Below are 22487 nucleotides of genomic sequence, written 5' to 3'. Positions count from 1 at the left end.
ACCAAGTTGAAAGCAAACATGACTGGTTGTTATGGGTTACTAGACCAGTTGCAGATGATATGACTTTTATTTTCTAACCTGTCACACAAGGCAGAATGAACTGACTGAAAATGGATTATTGAGACTGCACTTCTAACATTTTCAAAACAAATAATTACCACACTTGCCGATTAGTGTCATTGGCTAACCAGATCCTGCCAGATCTAAGGGCTCTTACACACGGGTGGTTTTTCCTGTGCTCCCCTGCTCCCTTTCTTCCGTTGAGCTGCAGAGGATCGCAGGAGTAGACGCACTCAATTATTGTGAAGGGGGCTGTACTCACACAGACGCATGTATGTGCAGAACGCAGGTGAAATGCAACATGCTGTGTCCCACCTGCATTTGGCGCTTACATGCGTCTGTGTGAGTACAGCCCCTTTCACAATAATTGAGTGCGTCTACTCCTGCGCTCCCCTGCAGCTGAACGGAAGAAATCGGAATGCAGGGGAGTGCAGGAAAAACAACCCGTGTTTAAGAGCCTTAAGAGTGATATACATTAAAATGAGTCATCTTGCCTGCAATATAAGGTTATTTTCTTCCCTTAACATGGATATACTGCAGAACTATTTCTGCTGATGGTGAAAGGCCTGCCTTTTCTACATGATGGTTTGTTCAAAAGTTACAGAAATATAGATCTGTTAGATTATAAGCTACATTATTTTCTCAGAGCCAGGGCCATACCACAGTTCAGAAAAAAATGCAGCCTTCTTTCTAACTAAGCACCACACCACCATATTTTACTTATTTCCCAAGGCTCACTTGGGTAGCTAAGCTATTGTAAAATCAGAAGACTTTACTTGAGTTTGTAAGCACAAGGTCAAGATGGAGAGGTGTAACTACAGAGGAATGAGACCCTGTTTTTGCAGTGTAGAAAGCCCAGGAAGGCCATAATTAACAATCAATTACAATGTATCTCGGTAGAATCCTTCAATAATGATGGGCGAATCTGACCCATGTTGCTTTGCCAAAAATTCACCGAAATGCATTGAAGTCTATGGGCACACGCAACAATTCCTCTCCCCCCTTAGTCTATTGCCGTCATTTTAACTGCGAGTCTTGATTAAAAATTTCACTCATCACTATTGGTCAACTTAGCAATGTGCCGTGGGGCCCAGTACCATCTAGTTACACCACTGGGAAGATGGTAGTATTGAGCTTAATAAAATGATACTGATGCATGTCTTTGCCAAACAGGAGAAGCATATTGGTGAATAAAGTTAGTGATAAAAAATACTGGGGCTGCCTAACATATTTGTACCCCCCAGTGTATTACCCTTTCATTGTCCTATAAAGCCTGTTCATAAATATAAATAAAAATCTCAAGGTAAGTGGGATATATATTTATTTGATATTACCATAGGTGTTGGAACTGGGAGACAAGGGGACAAAGGAAAAGTTTTGGTGTAAAATGTGAAGCACGTCCCCCTCCCACAACAACGATTACTCTCTCTTTTAATGGATTTAATATCAACTCTCTCCAAGAAGCAGTTTTTAAATGAATATTATACTCTAAATGTGACAAGACAAAGATGCAAATCAACAGCTAACCTTACGTAATAGATATTATTGCTGGTATTAAACTAACCTGAATGACTTGATGTTTTTCAGTTTCACCAACTCCTTCAATCCTTGTTGATCAATTCCTGTTCTCCTCAGATCCAGGGATATTTTTCTGTGTGCATGTTTCAAGATGCATTTTAACACATATACATCTGGGGGTGTAAGTCTGGTACCCGCAAATGAAAGTTCATCGCTAAATTTTTCAGCCGTGTGTTGACTGAGACTAATGTCACGTGTCTCATAGACACAGTGACAAAGTTCAAGTAGTCTTTGTGGACAAAGTGTTTCAGGCCGTATAGTCTTGAAGTAGTCAGTCATTTTCGTTTGTTTTTTTAGAATGACTTTCAGCAAATCTGTTCTTGTATCTTTGCGAAATAAAAGGCCAACCAAGCACCTTCGTGCCATATCACTGCAATTTTCGTGATTTCGTTTCTTTTTGGGCTCCAGTGACGCATACCTGACAAAATGCTTATCTGTTATATGTTCCATGAGACACTCGGCTGTTTGAAAGTGCTGAACCAGTGAGTTTCCATTGTTTATATGTTGTTTTTTTACTTGAAGTTCATGTTTGCAATTAACTCTGTTAGCCAAATTGATTTCATCTTTTATGTTGGAGTGCTCACTAGATGAAAAGCCGGAGGAACCTGAGCCTGCAGTCTCTTGGTTTTTCTGCAGTATAGTCAACATAAATTCTGCTAAAGAAGAGTGACATTCCACTTTCTCAACCTTAAAATTAGCTTCAGCAAAAAGACACATTATCCTACACAAAAAGGGGATATAACAATATCTGAATAGATATTCATGTTCTTTTATCCATATTAGCATATTAGTAAAATCTGGAAGACTCTTAAAATATTCCTTGATGTACCATTCCACCTGTTGCTGAGAAAATCCAGCCATTTCTACAATCTGATCCACCTTTGTTAAGTACTGGTTAAATTTATCTCTTGGTCTTGCAGTGATTAGCATGGTGCACCCTCGCAGCAGCTTCTTTTGGAAAAGGCCAGTGAATAATTCCTTTATTTTATAGGTTTTTGTAGGGGATGCAGTAAAAGAAGCCTGCAGCAGACCTTCTGAGTCTTGAAACTCATCAACACTATCAAAGATAAGCAGGACTTTCTCCGGGTTTCTCAGAACATACTGATAGATTTCAACATTCCTCGCTTGTGGGCAGGAAGACAATTCAAAAAGCAAGTCTTTCAAGCTGCACTGCTTTTTACAAGAAGCAAGCACACTCCACTCAAAAAAGAACACTAAACTGAACTGTGAATATTTCCCATTGGACCAGTCTTGGCAAATTTTTTTAACAAGGACACTTTTCCCCATTCCTGATTGTCCTATCAGTGCAATTATATTTGTCTCCATCTCTTTCCTTTCTTTATCGGCAAAAAGACTGGAAGGGTCCACTGTTTCTTTTTCCCGCTCATCGAAATCATAAATCACAAGTTCCTTCTCTACTGTTTTACAGGTACCTTTCCCAACTTTGGGGCCAATTTTGGTTTTTACAAGTGCAATGTCAGTGTAGAGTAAATCTTTTTCCAAGGCCAAGCAGTTCTTGTACTTCTCTGTCAAAGCAGTTCTAAACATGTCCACATATTCTGAAATAGGAGAAATATATTACAAAACACTAGAACTGAAATTTCCGGATATTGTCAGGTGCTTAGATCAAGATAGTTTTGATGTTACTGAATTAGACAACCACCATGTGTGGCCTTCATTTAACCATTGCCAGGCTAAAAGCTTTAGGGATATTTTTTTCCTGATCACACATAATACAGTATTGACTGACATTTGGATTTTTTGTGCAATATGTCCAGCCACCTATATGACCGAAGGTCAGATGATCAGACTATGTAGGTATTGTTTTGTTTAAAGGTGAGGGTACAAAATGTCTTCATGTCCTATGGAGGATAAAAAGGGCTTAATGCACAAAATGTCTCTATATTCATAATGTGTGAGTGCAGAGGCCCTCTTGCTCCCAATTCTTCCTAAATGTTCATATATTAAACCGATTCCATGTAAATGTTAATGTTGGAGAAGGTGCTATTAATTGTTTATCAATTTTACTAATTATAAAAAAAATAATAATTCATAAGAAAAGTATTTTCTTAAAATCTGAAAAATGTTTTTTCATAAGGAAGATACCTGTTTTCATATAATACATGCATGTATTGTAGTATATACATGCATACAAGTGTATTAATATATATTTTAACATTCAGGTTAGAAATAATACAAAATCAATACAAATTGCATTAATTACAGTATTTCTTTTCCTCTTAATTAACACAGTCCTCAAGGTATACTGTAGTTTTTATGAAGAGTGTTTGGGAAGTAACCAGCAGATTACAATTTACTATTTTTTTCTTTGTCTGCATAAGAATTCTCCGTAGGTGCTAGTGATTGTGGGGTAACGGTTTCATTTTCTTGAAAAAGAAAAGCAGAAAAAGAACTGATTTACAAATCCCCAGCACATTTCTAATAAGCTTGTAATAAAATGCAATCACAATTACAAATGCAAAGATTTAAACTAAGGCAAAGAGAGCTGAAGAAGACTTTAATCTTTTAGAATACTGTAGTAATTACTCTGAAGAACGCAGTTAGATGCTGAGGACAAGAAAGACAAGCTCACATATCCCACACAGTGGGGTATTTTCAGCAATGTTCTATTAATACTATTCCCAGTAGGCTATTTTTATTCTCCTGCCTTTAAACTCACCAAGTAAAAATGAATGGAGGTGGAGAAGAAACATTACTGCTTTTATAGTCATATTTCCTTAACTTTAGGAATTCAACCAGAACCCAATGTGCTAAAATTCTGAAATCTTACAGCAGATCATAACTTTTGTTTTGTAAAAGTTTTCCCTTTCCCAAAAAAAAAACATTATTAGAAAGGAGTAGTTACCTTTCAGAGGGTACTGACTCATGACAGTTGCTTCAGGCGAATTTGGTAAATCAGTTGCTGCAGGAGTAAATGGACTAAAGGAACAGTTTTTGTCAGGGGAGCATGGGATGCTTGTAGGAACTGTTGGGATTTCTATAACAAAACACAGTTAACCATGGATTAGCAGTGCTTCCATATTTTAAGGAAGGGCTTAATCATGAGCATGAACAACAACAATACATGTCCTTATAATACTTACCTGAAATGGTAACTGTTGATACTGGAGTTACAGGTTGTGCTTGCAATGGTGGGGACAGTGCTGTAGGTGCTGGAAAGCAAAATACCATTATTTATTGCCATACATCAAAAAGATTTAGTTTCATATGTGGTTGCAATATGAATCCAAAGAAGTAGCCAGATTGTGCTGGCTAATCAGGTATATCACTCCTGTTCTTTAGATTACATTGTCCAATTAAATGCAACTTGATCTGATATCACAGATTGGATTAAAAGCAATATCAGTGTTGTGACATCTATTATAATGTTGTTAACAGAACTCAGCGTTGTGAGCCATTACTTCATATTATTGTGTTTTTTCAAAATGGAGGGCTCTACCAACCTGTGTAGAAAATGATATTTGTTCCAGGAGGCAAACTGATGATGTGCTGGGGTGTGAATCCAGGTAGTAATTTACCGAGGATTGTACCAGGTTCCATGTTCACACAGTTTCCAACCTTGATTAGAGGTACTACAGGGAGTTAAAGGAAAGTGTCACAATTTTATAACAATTGGATGAAGTAAACATATTTGTGTCTTCATAATTTGGTATATATATATATCTATCTATATATATATATATCTATAGATAGATAGATAGATAGATAGATAGATAGATAGATAGATAGATAGATAGATAGATAGATAGATAGATAGATAGATAGATAGATAGATAGATAGATAGATAGATATGTGTATATATATATATATATAAATATTTGGAGCCTCAAGGCTGAAGTACTGTACAAATCTCTTGGTTAGGCTCACTACAAACATAACATTTTGAACCTGACAGTTTCACACACCCTTTATTGTTGGCAGCTGCTTCAGATTCACTTAAAGGGGTAATGTGCAAGCTGTGGCACACATGACCTTCCCCATATGTAGAAATCCCTTGAGTTTGTCTTGGAGAACAAAGGACCTGCTTATCTTCAAAAGTGCTTATCAATGTATTTCCCATTGGAAAGCAGGTGTGTGTGAAGAGAAACCTATGTTTATTGCAGAATTTCTCCCTGAGGTGACTGTGTACATAAAAATGCCCTGTGTGCCATTAGTACTAGGATGCTCAACATATCGATTTCTGGCATTTTGGTAGACATGACAGACATCATGAAAATTAAAGTGGTTGTCCCATCAGTCATCTAGTGGGCCTGCCATTCTTTACATTAACCTGGGTTTTGAGATGCAGATCCCTAAAAAATAAATAAAGCTGTTTAGGGGCTATTTCTTACATGGAATATGGCTGCTGGCATTTGGAAATGGCACAGCAATCCTATGACTTGGCTTTTAAACCTCCAATAACAGATCTCAATGTTGCCTTCTTTTAAAGATACAATTCCTTGACTGCTAATATAGAATGTACATTTGTACATACCTGAAGATAATATTGATCCTCCGGGTGCACTGAGACTTTGAGATACTAGCTGACCATCTGGGCTGTGCTGTACTCCTGTTGCATCCATACACTGAAGGACTGTTGGTGTTTCTGTGAAAGATAACAATTTACTAACATTCAAAATTGTATTATTTCCTGAATCGTATGTTTTCTCTGAAATCATTTTTTTTTTTTATTTCTCTATAACTCTAGTAATTTGATATTTCTAAAGTGTAAAAACCAAGAAAAATTCTGATACAAGACTTCCCCAAGAAAGGTCCCATAGAAGTCAATGGGAGCTGAGCTAATCCTATTGGATCTTCTTTTTAGCCTTTAAGGTTTTTGGAGATTTTTGGATTTGTCTTAAAAACTAAAATATTTTGAGGTTTTAAAGTCTTTCATACTACTTGCATCACTCAGCGTTTTTTTTTTGTTCGTACTTTTTATATTCGGATCTTTTAATAAATTACACGGCATTCGAGGTTTTAGAATAAATGAGTTTAAAACACTAGTAACATCAAAAAATTCGTTAGTATACATTAAAAAAAACACATAGGGGCACATTTTCTATGGGTCGAATATCTAGGGGTTAATTAACCCTCGATATTCGACCGTCGAATATCGGAGTCGAAGGATTTACCGCAATTCGTTCAATCGAACGATCGTAGGAAAAATCTTTCGATCGAACGATTAAATCCTTCTAATCAAACGATTCGAAGGATTTTAATCCATCGATCGAAGGATTTTAATCCATCGGTCGAACGATTTTCCTTCGATCAAAAAAAGCTAGGAAAGCCTATGGGGACCTTCCCCATAGGCTAACATTGGTGCTCGGTAGGTTTTAGATGGAGAAGTAGGTGGTCGAAGTATTTCGACAGTACTTCGACTATCGAATGGTCGAATAGTCGAACGATTTTTAGTTTGAATCGTTTGATTCGAAGTCGTAGTCGAATGTCGAAGTAGCCAATTCGATTGTCGAAGTAGCCAAAAAAATACTTCAAATTTCGATGTATTTTTTATTCTAATCCTTCACTCGAGCTATGTAAATGTGCCCCTAAGACAAATTAAACTATAAAATCGCAAAGCCGTTATTAAGAAATAGCTTACCAAAACTCCACTTCCACTCCTCTTCAGAAAAGGCGACAGGGTGGAGATCCATGGTGCGGCGCTTGATGGGGCAGGGAGGAGAAATCTAGCACCGCATGATGGATTGCCCAATCGCTTTCTGAAGAGGAGCGCAAGCGGAGTTTCGGTAAGTTTTTTCTTAATAAAGACTTTGCGATTTTAAAGTTTAATTTAGTTTTAATTTTTTTTGATGTTACTGGTCCTTTAAACATGGTTTAAAAAAAAAACCTCTAAAAATGGGCCTCCAAATGTTATATCCTTCATTTTGTGGATCATTAACTATGTCAGTTGAGCCATTTTCAGACTATGTTTATGACTCCTAGAAAAGTTAAACATTTGCAAATATATCAAAATATGTGCCTGTAATTAAGGGTTTACGCGTCTGAAATACTTCACACCTAGCCTGGCGTCTTTGTTTTCTTAATGAAAGTTACTGTTTGCTGCAGTAACTTTCAATATTTGGCAAAATATGTGTCCGTAGTGTGCAGCAAAGCAATAGGTGTAAGGAGTGAAGCAGTCTTCTAAAAAGCAGCAAAAGACAAGAAAGCATATCATATTTGCTCAAATGATACGTGTCACTGTTATCAGTACTCAAGAACTTACTTTTTATCCTTTTTCGCTTTGATGTCACTGGCTTGACTTCTATAATTGTAAATGTAAAGCGTTAATTAAAGTTCTCCACTCTATACTACTGTTGTACAGTTAACTTATAGTAAGCTTAAATGACACAAATGGCTTTTTTCCAGAAAAGAAAAGCACAATGGGACATGAACTGCTCCAATCCCAGGGTTTATGGCACACGTAAGCAATTATTGCTCAAAACTTCAAAAATGAAAGCCTGCATTTTTCCCATTAACTGATACATGTTAAAGCCAAATAAATCAAGTTACATTTGTGACTAGTGTCATAAGAGTTTCATAGAAAAAATATATAATAGGATGCTAGTCTCTGAAGGGGCTTGTCAAAAAGGGCCAATGGTTTCTAGGATAAAGCCCCCAGTTCAAAAGTCCAAAACCTAAAAAGTTATCCCAAAACACTATATTATATTAAAATATGTCTTTATTCAAAAATCATGTTAAAAAGACAGGCATACAGACTACATGGTATTCCGCCTTATGCGTTTCATACCCCCTGGTACTTAATCAAACATGATTTTCGAATAAAGACATATTTTAATATAATATAGAGTTTTGGGATAACTTTTTTGGTTTTAGTGTCATAAGAGGCCTAGATGCCTGCACCTGAATTATTTCAACACCTTGTGGAGTCTGTCATACAAGATGAATTATGGGTAATTACAGAATGCTTCCTTTGCCACATGGATTTCATCCAAAAAGTATTTAAGGTAAAGACAATTACTCACTTCTTTTTCTTTTTGATTCCTTTGATGAATGTTCAGTTCCATTGGTTGGAGCTTCGAGAGGATTCCCTGAGGACACATCTCCTTCTTCAAACGTAAGAAATATGAATTACTCAGATAATCCATAATACGTAAAACAAATGCCAGTATGTAAGTTATTTTTTAAATTCTACAAACTGATAGCAAATTCTCTAATGATTAAAAACAGTACGGGTATCCATAATGCTCGGGACCTGGAAAGGATCTTTCTGTAATTTGGATCTTCATACCTTAAGTCTACTAGAAAATCATGTAAACATTAAGTAAACCCAATAGGCTGGTTCTGCTTCCAATAGTGATTAATTATATCTTAATTTTGATCAAGTACAATGAGCTGTTTTATTATTATATTGATTATTTGGATAAAATGGAGTCTATGGGAGACAGCCTTTCCATAATTCAGAGCATTTGGATAACGGGTTTACGGATAATGGATCCCATACCTGTACACAGAAGAATACTGCTCATAAATGGTTACTGCAGACTGTAAAAACGATCTAAGTCGCAGAAGAATTCCTGCTATGACCATAAAAGTCAAAATAAAAGACCTCATGCCACAATCTTTTATCATGGGCATAATATCATAATATCTTTAAATTCTGATGCAGTTATGAAAATCTGTTGTTTATTCCAGATTTACAGTTTATTAATTTTGCATCATATTGGGTATAATGGGCACTGGGCTGAACAGGAGTAGATTAACAGCTATAAAAAAAGATTTGAACTTCCGGATACTGATGGGTTTTTAAAGCTGCACAGTCGAATATATGCAATATGTACCACTAAATGTTTGGAGACAAAATAAACGATTATACTACTTTGTGCAAGTAACATTTCTGTAGCAAATTTTGCCCCAAAAACTTCTCTTTAGCATTACTATACATTCTGTCACTAATATAAAGTTTATTTTTTAATAGAACCCCTCCAACAGTCATGTTTAAAGGGACATAAAACATTAATAAACTGTAAATATTTAACAAAACAAGTGCTTCATTTCTTCCACGGTATAAAATGGCTTTTGCAAATCTTTGGTTAATCCATTTGGGTAGGGAGGCAGACTATCTCTAAGATTCAGATACAACATGTGACACATAAATAATTGAAACGTGTTGATTATTTCCCTAATCACGATGAGAGGAGGAAATGGCATAAATAACCCCACCTTTTCCGCTTGGATAAATACCAACTTTAATCAACTTTGTAATAAACATGCTTTCTGGGCGTTGGTCCAGACAGAAGCACACGTGTTTAGTAACCTTTCCTTATAGCAATATTGTTGTTTCATGTCGTTTATATTTAGAATCCCAAAAATTTTCAAATTCCCAGGCAAGGATGACGTCACTATGAACCAATGTTTGGGTCTCTGAATGTGGTTGTTTTCTCTGTTGTACAGAAATCTCTTTGGAAATCCCTCTTCAAACTTCCACTTGTGAGGAGCACGACGGATTTTGAGCTCAAGACACAAAACGCCAAGAGAATAAATAAACAGCCGATTTTAAGAGGTCAAAATATTTCCTGCTCCTCACAAGAGGAATTTTCATTTTAATTTTCTATTACCGTCATTGGGGTGCCACACGTAGATGGAGAAACGCCAGCTATATAGCTGAAGAACCCACATTTCCTTACTCCACTGGCTTGCCTCCTCATCTGTGCCAGTGACTAGGATATGCTAGTCACCCATGGTGTACATCAGTGATCCCCAACCAGTAGCTCGTGAGCAACATATTGCTCTCCAACCCCTTGGATGTTGCTCCCAGTGGCCTCAAAGCAGGGGCTTAGTTTTGAATTCCAGGCTTGTAGGCAAGTTTTGGTTGTATAAAAACCAGCTGCACTGCCAAACAGAGCCTCGGTGTAGGTTGACAATCCACATAGGGGCTACCAAATGGCCAATCATAGCACTTATTTGGCACCCCAAGAACATTTTTCATGCTTGTGTTGCTCCCCAACTCCTTTTACTTCTGAATATTGCTCACGGGGTCAAAAGGTTAGGGAACCCTGGTTTACATTAATGTGGGTACACTGTGCATGTACATATGGCTATATGGCATGCTTATGAACAAAAATGGAAAGGAGAGCTGTGTAGTTACCTAAAATATATGTTTTGTAACAAACTGTATCTCCTGTCCCTTACAAGCCACCTTCTGCAAGGTTTGTACAGACCTCCAAGCTCAGGTTTTATTGCACACTCTCGTCCGAATACTAAAGATGGAGTGCAGAGAGGCCAAGGCTAAATCAGGTGTGTTTTGTGGACACTTACCCAAAAAACTTTCCATCAAATGATCTTCATCACAAATATAATTGCATATTCTTTCTAAAACATTAAAAAAAAAATTGTCAGGATGGAGGAACAATGACTTTGCTATAACTCACCTATGTCCAAACAGAAACAGAGATATTTTATACCACTGCTAGCCAACAAGATTCTTTGTTCAAGCAGGATTTTCAATGAGCCACAAGCAATAAAGAGGTCAGACTAGAATTCTATGCAGCATCCTCCCTCAAGCTTTAGCTGTAATTAAATAAGTAAACCTTTAAAATAAGTAAATGTAAAATTGATGAGGGTGCTATTCTAAGCACTTTTGTAATTTACATTCATTCTAATGTTCTTTCTAAAACATTAGAAAAAGACTTGTCAGGATGGAGGGATAACAATGACTTTGCTATAACTCACCTATGTCCAAACAGAAACAGTCAATAGGAATTCAGAGATATTTTATGTTTATACCACTGCTAGCCGACAAGATTCTTTTTGAAGTAGTTTTTTTTAATAAGCCACAAGCAATAAAGAGGTCAGACTAGAATTCTATGCAACATCCTCACTCAAGCTTTAGCTGCAATTAAGAACATCTCAGTCCCTTTTCTTTAAAATGAAGTTACATATATTTTGAATATCTTTTACTTTAAGATTTCCATGCAAACCCCCTGATAACTAGCAGGTCAACTTTATTGTTTTACTTCCTGCTCAGGAATGGCAGCCATTCAAATGGGTATTTAACTTTTAGTATGATGTAGTGATATTTTAAGACAATTTAAACTAGTCTTTATTTTTAATTTTCTGTGATTTTAAATTAATTAGCGTTTTGCTCACCAGCTCTCCTGTTTGAAATCTTTTAAACTATGTGGTCGTTAGGGTCTCAGGCAGTGGTTTGAATGACAAGCTAAACGATGTACAGGAGAGGCCTTAATAGAAAGACAAGTGATGAAAAGCAACTGTAACAATTCATTTCTTGCCTCACAGAACAACAGTTGACGGCTGCACAGGACAGTGTCTGTGTATTTCAGCCAGTGGTAAAATTCTAGGGATGCACCGAATCCAGGATTCGGTTCGGAATTCAGCCAGGGTTCTGCGTTTTTCAGCAGGATTTGGCCGAATCCTTCTGGCTAGCCGAACCGAATCCGAATCCTAATTTACATACACAAATTAGGGATGGGGAGGGAAATCGCTGACTTTTTTGTCATAAATCAAGGAAGTAATATTTTTATAACCCTTCCCACCCCTAATTTGAATATGCAAATTAGGTTTTGGATTCGGTTCGGTATTCGGCTGAATCTTTCACAAAGGATTCGGGGGTTTGGGCGAATCCAAAATAGTGGATTCGGTGCATCCTTATAAAATTCCCCAACAACCACATAGCAATTTATATTGCAAGCTGCAAAGAGGCAGAAGAGGAAGGCAAATATTTCAAAACTATAAATAATAAAGAACGAAAACCAGCAGAAAAGCTGCTAAGAATAGGACATCCTATAACACTAAGGGGCAGATTTATCAAGGGTCGGATTTCAAGTGGAAAATACTTCGAAATTCGACCATCGAATAGAATGGTCGTATACATCAAACGATCGTATTTACGTTACTTAGAAATATGCTCAGGCAGGTCCCCATAGGCTAACATAGCACTTCGGCAGGTTTAAGTTGGCGAAGTATTGAAGTCTAAGTTTTTTTAAAGAGACAGTACATCGATTATCGAATGGTCGAATAGTCAAACTATTTTTACTTCAAATCGAAGTCTAAGTAAATTCGAAGTCATACTATCCTATTTGATGGTCGAAATATCAAAAAAATTACTTTGAATTTCGATTTGTTTTACTTCGAAAATTCCCTCAAATTCAGTTCTAAAAGTAAACTTAAGCTTCAGATGGCAATAATGGAGAATCTCACCAATCTTGTCGTATTCTTCATCATAATCAATAATATTGTTGCAGTTATTATCTTCAAGTTCAAAATCCAAAGGGTCATCATTCAAATGTTGTTCAATATCTAAACAAAACAAATGAAATCATTATTAAGCAAGTTGACCATATAGGAAATGGCAGACATACATTCCTTTATAAATTAAGAGGCTTCCTTATCTTAATGAGTGCATTGCAGCTGCTTTTCAGAAAGTGAAAGTAAGTAGTTTAATGTGGCCTTATCGTTTTCTTTTGGCTTGCTAGCAGCTAGAAAGCCATTTCTGCAGTATCATAAGTCAGATTTCATTAAAGTGATACTGGCAGGTTCCTATGATCCACAGAAAATTGTCACTATCTCTAACAATGCAGGGATGCATGCCCCCCACAACCCTAGTCCAGAGTAGATTAAAGGGACAATATACACCCACATAGCAACATGCGTATTAGTGCAAGTAAATGTCCCAGTGAACACAACACAGTGGATAGGGCTTTGCTCAGACAAAAGTTAAAGACAGAAAATCTCATAACAAACATACTGCAGAAAGAACAGGTACACCTGCCTAAAATAAATGAGTTTATGTGTACATAATAGATATAACCAGTATGTTAAAGCAATAAGAATTACCCTATGTGGCTTAATATAGAAGTAAAGAAGTTAATAGGAAAGAAGAGAAAAGCATTTAAAAAGTCTGTTGGGACAGAAGCTGCATTTAATGAATATAAACACTATAATAAATGTTGTAAATCAGCAATCTGGAAGGCAAAGAACGGAAATGAAGTGCATTGCGGCAGAGGCTAAGACTAACCCCAAAAAGTTTTTTAAGTATATTAATAGTAAAAAGATGCGGGTTGAGAATGTTGCTCCCTTAAATAATGGTACCAGTATGGTTGTAATAGATACAGAAAAGGCAAATGTGTTAAATCAGTTCTTTTCTTCAGTGTATACAATAGAGGAGTCTGAGTTCCTAGACTCACTTCATAGCCGCACTGATGGCTCAACTCAGTCAGTGGCTGACTCAGGATATGATTCATAAAGCTTTAATAAAAATTAATGTAAACCAGGTTTCAGGGCCTGGTGGTATACACCCCTGGGTTCTAAGAGAGCTTAGTTCAGTTTTAGACCAGCTCCTATTTCTGATTTTCTCAGATTCGCTTTCATCTGTTATGGTACCTATGGATTGGAGAAAAGCTGATGTCATTCCAATATTTAAAAAGGGATTCCGTTCTAAGCCTGGCAATTATATAAATTATAAATTTGGCAAATTATTTGAAGGCTTGCTAAGGGATCACATTCAAAATTTTGTCCTAGTGAATGGCATTATGAGCAACAATCAGCATGGCTTTATGAAGGATAGGTCTTGTCAGACAAATTTGATTGCTTTTTATGATGAGATAAGTAAGATGATGGACAGTGGGGGGGCAGTAGATGTGATCTATTTGGATTTTGCCAAAGCATTTGATACCGTGCCCCACAAACGACTAAACTAAGGTCTGTTGGGCTTAATGAAGTCGTTTGCACATGGATAGGAAACTGGCTACAGGATAGTGTACAGAGGGTGGTTGTTAATGGTACATTCTCTGCTTGGTCCCACCGGGCTTGGTATTGGGTCCACTTTTATTTAACTTGTTCTTTAATGACTTAGGGGAGGGTATTGTAAGTAATGTATCAGTGTTTGCAGATGACAAAAAACTATCCAACCCAATTAATTCCATTCAGGATGTGGCATCCTTGCAACATGATCTTGACAAACTGGCAATCTGGGCAGCTAAGTTGCAAATGAGATTCAATATCGATAAATGTAAAGTCATGCACCTGCGATATAAAAATATCCAAGCCACTTGTACCCTTAATGGGACTGCACTAGGCAAATCCATTATGGAAAAGGAACTTGGAGTCCTTGTAGATGATAAACTTGGCTGTAGCAAGCAATGCCAGTCGGCAGCATCAAGGGCAAATAAGGTCTTGAGCTGTATTAAAAGGGCATAGATTCAAGGGAGGAGGGGGTCATTCTTACACTTTATAGAGTACTGGTAAGGCCCCATTTAGAATAAGCCGTACAGTTTTTGTCTCCAGTGCACAAACAGGACATTATTGTATTAGAGAGGGTCCAGAGAAGGGCAACTAAGCTGGTAAAAGGTATTGAAAATCTTAGCTATGAGGAAAGACTGGCCAAATTGGAGATGTTTACGCTGGAGAAGAGGAGCTTAAGGGGTGATATGATGACTACAGATGAAGCCACTTGCATTTGTGAGTTAAATGCGTCATGACTCAGGGTTAATTGAAGAACCTGTGCTATCTAAAGTCATCTTAACTCATTTAATGCATTTAACCTTTTCATTAGCATACCAAAGCACCATTGTTCACAATGGTGAATGCTTTAATTAGAAGGGATGTTGTGACACAGTTTTCTGTGTTAAATGAGATAAATGGGATATCTGTGTTTAGTTATTCTGTGTCAAACAGACAAACTAAAGTGGCTGCATCTGTATGTATAAATATATAAGGAGATCATATAATAATCTCTCTAATGCTTTATTTACCAGTAGGTCTTTCCAGCTGACACAAGGTCACCCATTCCTATTAGAAGAAAAGAGGTTCCGCCTAAATATTCAGAAGGGGTTTTTTTACAGTGAGAGCTGTAAAGATGTGGAATTCTCTCCCTGAATCAGTTGTACTGGCTGATACATTAGATGGTTCATATCTGTTGATTTTGAATCTGAGCTGAATGCTGAGGATCAATTGCAAACTCACGGAACAGAAATGTACCATGTGGCCCCCCTTCAAGTCGCTGACTAACTCAGAGTTAGAGAGCTGAAAAGCAGGAAGTTGGATTCTGGCTGTTTCATTAGACATCTGTTCACTCCAGCCTTTATATATTAAATTTTTGGCTAACTAACAATATTAGAAACATTTTTTATTTTGCACAGTTTTTATTTTCACACTGAACTGTTCCTTTAAGAAGGGGTTGGAAGGCTTTTTAGTAAGTGAAGGAATACAGGGTTATGGAAGATAGCTCATAGTACATGTTGAGCCAGGGACTAATCCGATTGCCATTTTGGAGTCAGGAAGGAATTTTTCCCCGCTCTGAGGCAAATTGGAGAGACTTCAGATGGGGTTTTTTGCCTTCCTCTGGATCAACTAGCAGTTAGGCAGGTTAAAAAAGTTAAAAGGTTGAACTTGATGGAGGTTTGTCTTTTTTAAACCTAACTTGCTATGTTACTATGTTAAGTCAAAGTAATTATTTGCATGTTACCGCTAATTTAACCTTTTAAGTGCAAGGAATGGTCAAATCTATTGCCTGGCATAAAAGAATCTTAGAGTCTGTGTTCTCTGGCACTTCGATAATAGAGTTTGTTTGGTTTGGTTTCATACTTTTAAAGAGAATTTGCTTTTCAGTCTAATCCAAACATTATGGATGTAGTGCATTCATAGCGAGAACTCGGTTATAAAAGCATGGATTCATCTCTTTGTAAAGCAGTAACACCAAAGTGACAATACTGTACGTAGGTGTAATAAATGTTCGAAGGCAACTCACCTGATAAATCCAAAGTTAACAGTGTTTCTAAGTCCAATTCCGACTCTAAACTCCAGTTCAGCGCACTCATGTCTATAGTGCTCAGATCCATCGTAGACATATTTTCCCCTGCAAATCAAAAAAGAGATGGAGATGGATTCAACTAATAAATACAGGGTTCCTTTTGAATGGCACTCTGCTACTGTGTAATAAAACAAATATAGGCATTATATAATGTTATAATATGTTATGGGTGCATTGCATAATATTGCAAATGAACTGCAATTAGATTATGCTGAATCGTATTCAGCCCTGTGTCTTGCTTTTCTTATACTGTGACTCATCAGCATTACAGAATACAGACTTCTGAACTAATGAAGTAATGTTTTATTAATGATAAAAATGGTGACTTGCAGTGAATAGTTCATAGTTCAGATTGATAACTGCTTCATGGGCACTTGTCCAGCAGCGTTTTCAGCTGGCATTTGGTCTGCTATTTAGATGATAGATTTATTGACCCTTGCTGCTGGAATTTGATTGTAAGTCAGAAACAATTAAACACAGGAGGAGTGCAAGACTATAAGGCATACTATAAGAATACATAAAAACTACAAATCCCAATGAATCTGACAGTCGCATGAAGCCATGTTTCGTTTTGGAAAGTGTAGGGGACTGAGACACACCTATACCTCTTAGTAGTCTTAACTATACACATAACAACAATGTACATCAGTCGGAATCAATTATTGTATGAAACTGTCTCTTATGATTTTGAATACATCTATAGTGTAATGGTCAGTTCAGAAAATGGGCAGGTCTGAAAACTGTATCTGGGATCAGTTATCCAGAAAGCTCCAAATTATGGAAATCTCCCATAGACTCCATTATATCCAAATAATCAAAATTTTTGAAACAGATTTCCTTTTTCTCTGCAATAATAAAACAGTAGCTTGTACTTGATCCAAACTAAGATACAATTAATCCTTATTGGAAGCAAAACCAGCCTATTGGGTTTGTTTAATGTTTACATGATTTTCTAGTAGACTTAAGGTATGAAGATCCAAATTACGGAAAGATCCCAAATCTGGAAAACCTCGAGCATTTTGGATAACAGTTGTTGCTTTATGTTTGGCCCTTGGGTAATTTGTTTAGAGATCATTCCCCATCAAGATGTCAGCCAGTTACCCATATGATTATTTTGTTAAAATGACACCCCTTTTGTAACCTGCCTATCATATCTCAAATCATTCTGAATTATGAGGACAAAGCAGTCTGCAAAAGGCAAAGATCGATTGTGTTACAGATCTCAGCTCCCTAGACCATCTACTCCAATATGCTCTAATTCTTTACCTGCTCGAATACACTATTGCTCCTCAGCCCCTTATCTCCATGTCAGGTTAAAAAAAAAAAAGTCAGATGGAAACTACTAGCCTGTGATGCAAGTCATTCAGTGAAAATACTATGCAAATGGCGCCTATGTTTAGCTATGGTTTTGACAAGCCTGCAAGCATGAACTAAAGTAAACAGCACAATTAGATATTTCTGCTCTACTATACTTCCTGTTCACGATTCCTCTTCTGAGCAAAATGAAAGTTTCTTAAACAAGACTACAAACAGATTGGGAAATAGGAATATTCCTTGAAGTGGTTCCAAAACCACTGTATAACAGGTTAGTTGCCCCCAAGAATTATTATTTATTCTTAAAGGAGATCACCGGTCAAAATGTGTTTTTGGAATAATGGAAGCAGCCTCTCAATATAGACTGATTACATTAAAGGAGAAGGAAAGGTAAAAACTAAGAAAGCCTTATCAGAAAGGTCCATGTAAATATACCAGTAAACCCCCAAAGTAGTGCTGCTCTGAGTCCCCTGTCAAAAGAAACACTGCGTTTCTTTCCTTCTATTGTGTACTCATGGGCTTCTGTATCAGACTTCCTGCCTTCAGCTTAAACCTCATTGCCCTGGGCAAGAGCATGCTCAGTTTGCTCCTCTCCCCCCCCCCTCCCTTCTCTACTGTAATCTGAGCCCAGAGCAGGGAGAGACTCAGGCAGGAAGTGATGTCACACCACATTAATACTGCAGCTGCTATCCTAAACAAACAGAGAGCTTGTAGAGCTTTTTACTCAGGTATGGTAAAACATTCTACAGAATAAATATAGCATTCTAGCTTGCACTATTGCAGCTAATCTATTGGCAATAAAATGCCTCTGTAGCTTTCCTTCTCCTTTAAGGGCTCTTACTGACGAGCGTTTTTACCTGTGCTCCCCTGCTTTCCGTTTTTCTGCGTTCAGCCGCAGGGGAGCGCAGGAATAGACGCATTACATTTTTTCCAATGGGGCTGTACTCACACAGGCGCGTGTAGGTGCCGAACGCAGGTTGAGACGCAACATGCTGCATTTTTCCTGAGTTTGGCGCCTACACGCACCTGTGTGAGTACAGCCCCATTGGAAAAAATGTAATGCGTCTATTCCTGCGCTCGTCAGTAAGAGCCCTTAATTCAACTTTGAGATATTGACAATGTTTAATTCATTTATTGATAGAAACTGTTTCTACAACAACAAGTACGTCTCTAACTGCAAAGTATCATCAGAGCCTGTGCCTGGTGCCAGATACAGCAGGTTAAAATATTCTATGGACAGCTTCTCATATGAACAAGGGTGTAGCGTGTCCATTTGATCTGGACATTTCTTCCCCACCAATGTTAAAGGCACATAAAACACTATACTACTATATATTATTTGTTTTGCTTTTTTTTTTTTTAACTTTTCATAGTTTCCCACTTTTAAATTTTTTTCTTGTCTGCCTTTTTGTTCTTCATGGAGAATAAACATTAAACTGCCAGATTCCTACTGAAATTTAAACACAAACACTGGGCAGATTTGTACCTATGCAATAAACCATAGTAACCAATCATATATTTATACAACAGACAGTTCAAAGGTATTTACTGATTGGTTCCATTGGGGTGAATATGCCTTTGTTAATAAATCTGCCTCAAAACCAATCGTATATTTATACAACATACAGTTCAAAGGTATTTACTGATTGGTTGCTATAGGTTCTTCCATTGGGGTGAATATGCCTTTGTTAATAAATCTGCCTCAAAACCAATCGTATATTTATACAACATACAGTTCAAAGGTATATACTGATTGGTTGCTATAGGTTCTTCCATTGGGGTGAATATGCCTTTGTTAATAAATCTGCCTCAAAACCAATCGTATATTTATACAACATACAGTTCAAAGGTATTTACTGATTGGTTGCTATAGGTTCTTCCATTGGGGTGAATATGCCTTTTTTAATAAATCTGCCTCAAAACCAATCGTATATTTATACAACATACAGTTCAAAGGTATTTACTGATTGGTTGCTATAGGTTCTTCCATTGGGGTGAATATGCCTTTGTTCATAAATCTGCCTCAAAACCAATCGTATATTTATACAACATACAGTTCAAAGGTATTTACTGATTGGTTGCTATAGGTTCTTCCATTGGGGTGAATATGCCTTTGTTAATAAATCTGCCTCAAAACCAATCGTATATTTATACAACATACAGTTCAAAGGTATTTACTGATTGGTTGCTATAGGTTCTTCCATTGGGGTGAATATGCCTTTGTTCATAAATCTGCCTCAAAACCAATCGTATATTTATACAACATACAGTTCAAAGGTATTTACTGATTGGTTGCTATAGATTCTTCCATTGGGGTGAATATACCTTTGTTAATAAATCTGCCTCACAATTGATCAGGTGCAAAATCGCAGGCCAATGCTTTTAGCAGTTTTATATTAAAGGGGGTTGTTCACCTTCTAAACACTTTTTTCAGCTGAGTTGTTTTCAGATTATTCACCACAAACAAAGACTTTTTTCAATTGCTTTCCATCTTTTTTTTTTTCTTTTTTTGCCCTTTTCCCAGTTTAATGGTCGTGTCTCTGGGGTTTCAGTCTGGCAGCTCAGTGATCCAGGAGCAGATTCTGAACTATTACAATTTGCTACATTTAGTTGATATAATTAGTTAATATATTTCTCAGCAGTATCTGTGGAATATTAGCAACTATTGTATAAGTTCTAACAGCTGCTTTTAATGACAGGGATTCTGCTCAGCAGGGACAAAGATAAATTTATGAACTAAATGTAGCTGGTGACAGACATGAGACATAAATCGCCCAGAGACAAATCTCCTCTTCTTCGGGTGACTAATCTGCCCGAACAGCCTTCCTGCCGCAATTCGAATGGCATACGAATCGCTTTGGATTTCCAAAGTCACCTGAAGTTTCCTTGTAAAGGCAACTTTGGGCGACTTCGGAAAACTAAGCACTATGTATTCCATCCCTCCGGCAAGAATTCAAATTTCATTTTGGGGAGATTAGTCGCCTGAAGAAGAGGAGATTTATCACTGGGCGACTAATCTCCCCCGAATCTTAGAAGGTGAAAAACGTGAAGGTGAAAAATGAAACGTTACACTTCAATATTAGAAAAACAGTCAAAAATAGAAAACCGAAAGTAATTGAAAAAAGTCTTCATTTCTGGTGATGTATCTAAAACCAACTGAACTGAAAAGTGTTTGAAGGTGAACAAACCCATTTAACTGGAAAGGATTATGAATTAGTGCCGGAAGACATGTGCACAGGCTCTGACCTGCATGACAGCTGTATACTGTGGTTTGGATTAAGTAGTAACTTCCCTGTATGAAAAACATGATTTCTATACAAGGCCAGCATTATAATAGACATGTAAATTCAAGACTGGTATATAGCAATGGTCTGGTTGATTAAAGGGGGCATATTGCATGAAAAACAAGAACGTGTCAATGCATTATACTCTTTTAAACAGGGGTGCTGTGCCATTGGGGTAAGCTTAGGAACTCACCTCAGGCAGCATCAAGACACAGGTTATATGGGGCAGCAAAATGCCAATTTTATGACGGTATTTAAACTAGAAATTTGTCTCTTCTAGTGCAGAGAGTGCTGTCTGCATTATAGATGTGCCCTAATCCGAGACCCCATTGATGCAGGAAAAGCGAACTTAGCATTTTTATTACATTACCCACTAAATGCCTATTCACATTAAGTCGCCAAACACATTAGCTTAATTTTAAGTCAAGTACCCTACCTGTGTGTTTTTGGAGTTTGAAAGCACCGAAAGGAACAACCCCCGCACAGGTCCGGACTGAGAATTAAAATAGGCCCTGGCATTTCAGGTACACAGAGGCCCAATCCGCCCACACAGAGGCCCAAACAGCCCACTAAATACTGACTTTCTATGGCACCTTATAGTAGCCCCTCTTGCATTTGCCAGAACTCACAGATTGCCAGTCCGGGCCTGCCCCCGCATATCATGCACAGGATATTGCCTCTATTATAGAACTCAAGGGCTTACAAAGGCAACTGTAGCTGCTTCAGTAATCTCAGTAAGGAAGTTCCGTATCGGCGCATGCGCAGTGGGAGCATTTTCCCGGCTCGCTACAACTGTGCTGTAAGTGAAGAAAATTACCGAAGCACCGGATGAAGACTCGAAGATTAACAAAGCGCCTGAAGATGGCTCCCGTGAGCTCTGCTTCACTGGCTATTATATTAGAATCCAGTCACTCCAGCCTTTATACATTACATTTTTGGCTAACTATATTAGAAACTGTGGTGTTTATACAAATGGCCTGTAGATGTCAATGGGCTCAGACTTATACTGTGCATACTTGGTAGCTTAAAAGTGAAAGCTTACTGTTGTGTAATGCCTGCATGACTCTGCTAATAAAGCACTGTTATACTCTACTCATCCTCGGCTACCAAAAACATAACAATTGGCGACAGGATGGCTTTTCTACCTCTGCAGCAGCCTGTACCTTTTCTTCCAAACCCTGGTGAGCTTACCATACCTTTTACTGCTTGGATCCGTATGTTTGAAAATTACATTATTGCTGCTGACCAAGGGGCGATTTCTGCTGCTAGAAAGCATGCTTTTCTTATTCACTGCCTGGGAGCAGAGGGACAGCGTATAGTCTATACATTACCATTACTTATGAAACTGCTCTTACTGCTATAAAGAACTTTTTTGTGCCAAGAGTAAATGAAAGATATAAATTCCGCCAACGTGGACAACGTAATGGCGAATCCACAGAATAATTTGTAGCAGCTTTGAGAG

At 37.4% G+C, this 22487-nt stretch overlaps 1 protein-coding gene across 3 annotated transcripts in view; it reads right to left on the bottom strand.

The window, feature by feature from the left end:
* The window catches only part of ciita.S (class II, major histocompatibility complex, transactivator S homeolog), a 53558-nt gene that overhangs the window by 17472 nt on the left and 13599 nt on the right, over window positions 1–22487 (bottom strand). For all 3 annotated transcript variants that reach the window (XM_041578475.1, XM_018239078.2, XM_041578474.1), the window contains 10 exons: window positions 16365–16472; window positions 12818–12916; window positions 10916–10969; window positions 8623–8706; window positions 7863–7901; window positions 6135–6245; window positions 5103–5231; window positions 4743–4811; window positions 4505–4636; window positions 1625–3197 (listed from right to left, as the gene is read on the bottom strand). In XM_041578475.1, the coding sequence (XP_041434409.1) occupies window positions 1625–3197; window positions 4505–4636; window positions 4743–4811; window positions 5103–5231; window positions 6135–6245; window positions 7863–7901; window positions 8623–8706; window positions 10916–10969; window positions 12818–12916; window positions 16365–16472 (2398 nt within the window). The remainder of the gene's footprint in view (window positions 1–1624; window positions 3198–4504; window positions 4637–4742; window positions 4812–5102; window positions 5232–6134; window positions 6246–7862; window positions 7902–8622; window positions 8707–10915; window positions 10970–12817; window positions 12917–16364; window positions 16473–22487) is intronic.

This window comes from Xenopus laevis, chromosome 9_10S, assembly GCF_017654675.1.
Source record: "Xenopus laevis strain J_2021 chromosome 9_10S, Xenopus_laevis_v10.1, whole genome shotgun sequence".
Taxonomy (NCBI): Eukaryota; Metazoa; Chordata; class Amphibia; order Anura; family Pipidae; genus Xenopus; species Xenopus laevis.
This window is presented reverse-complemented; position numbering and strand designations above follow the sequence as displayed.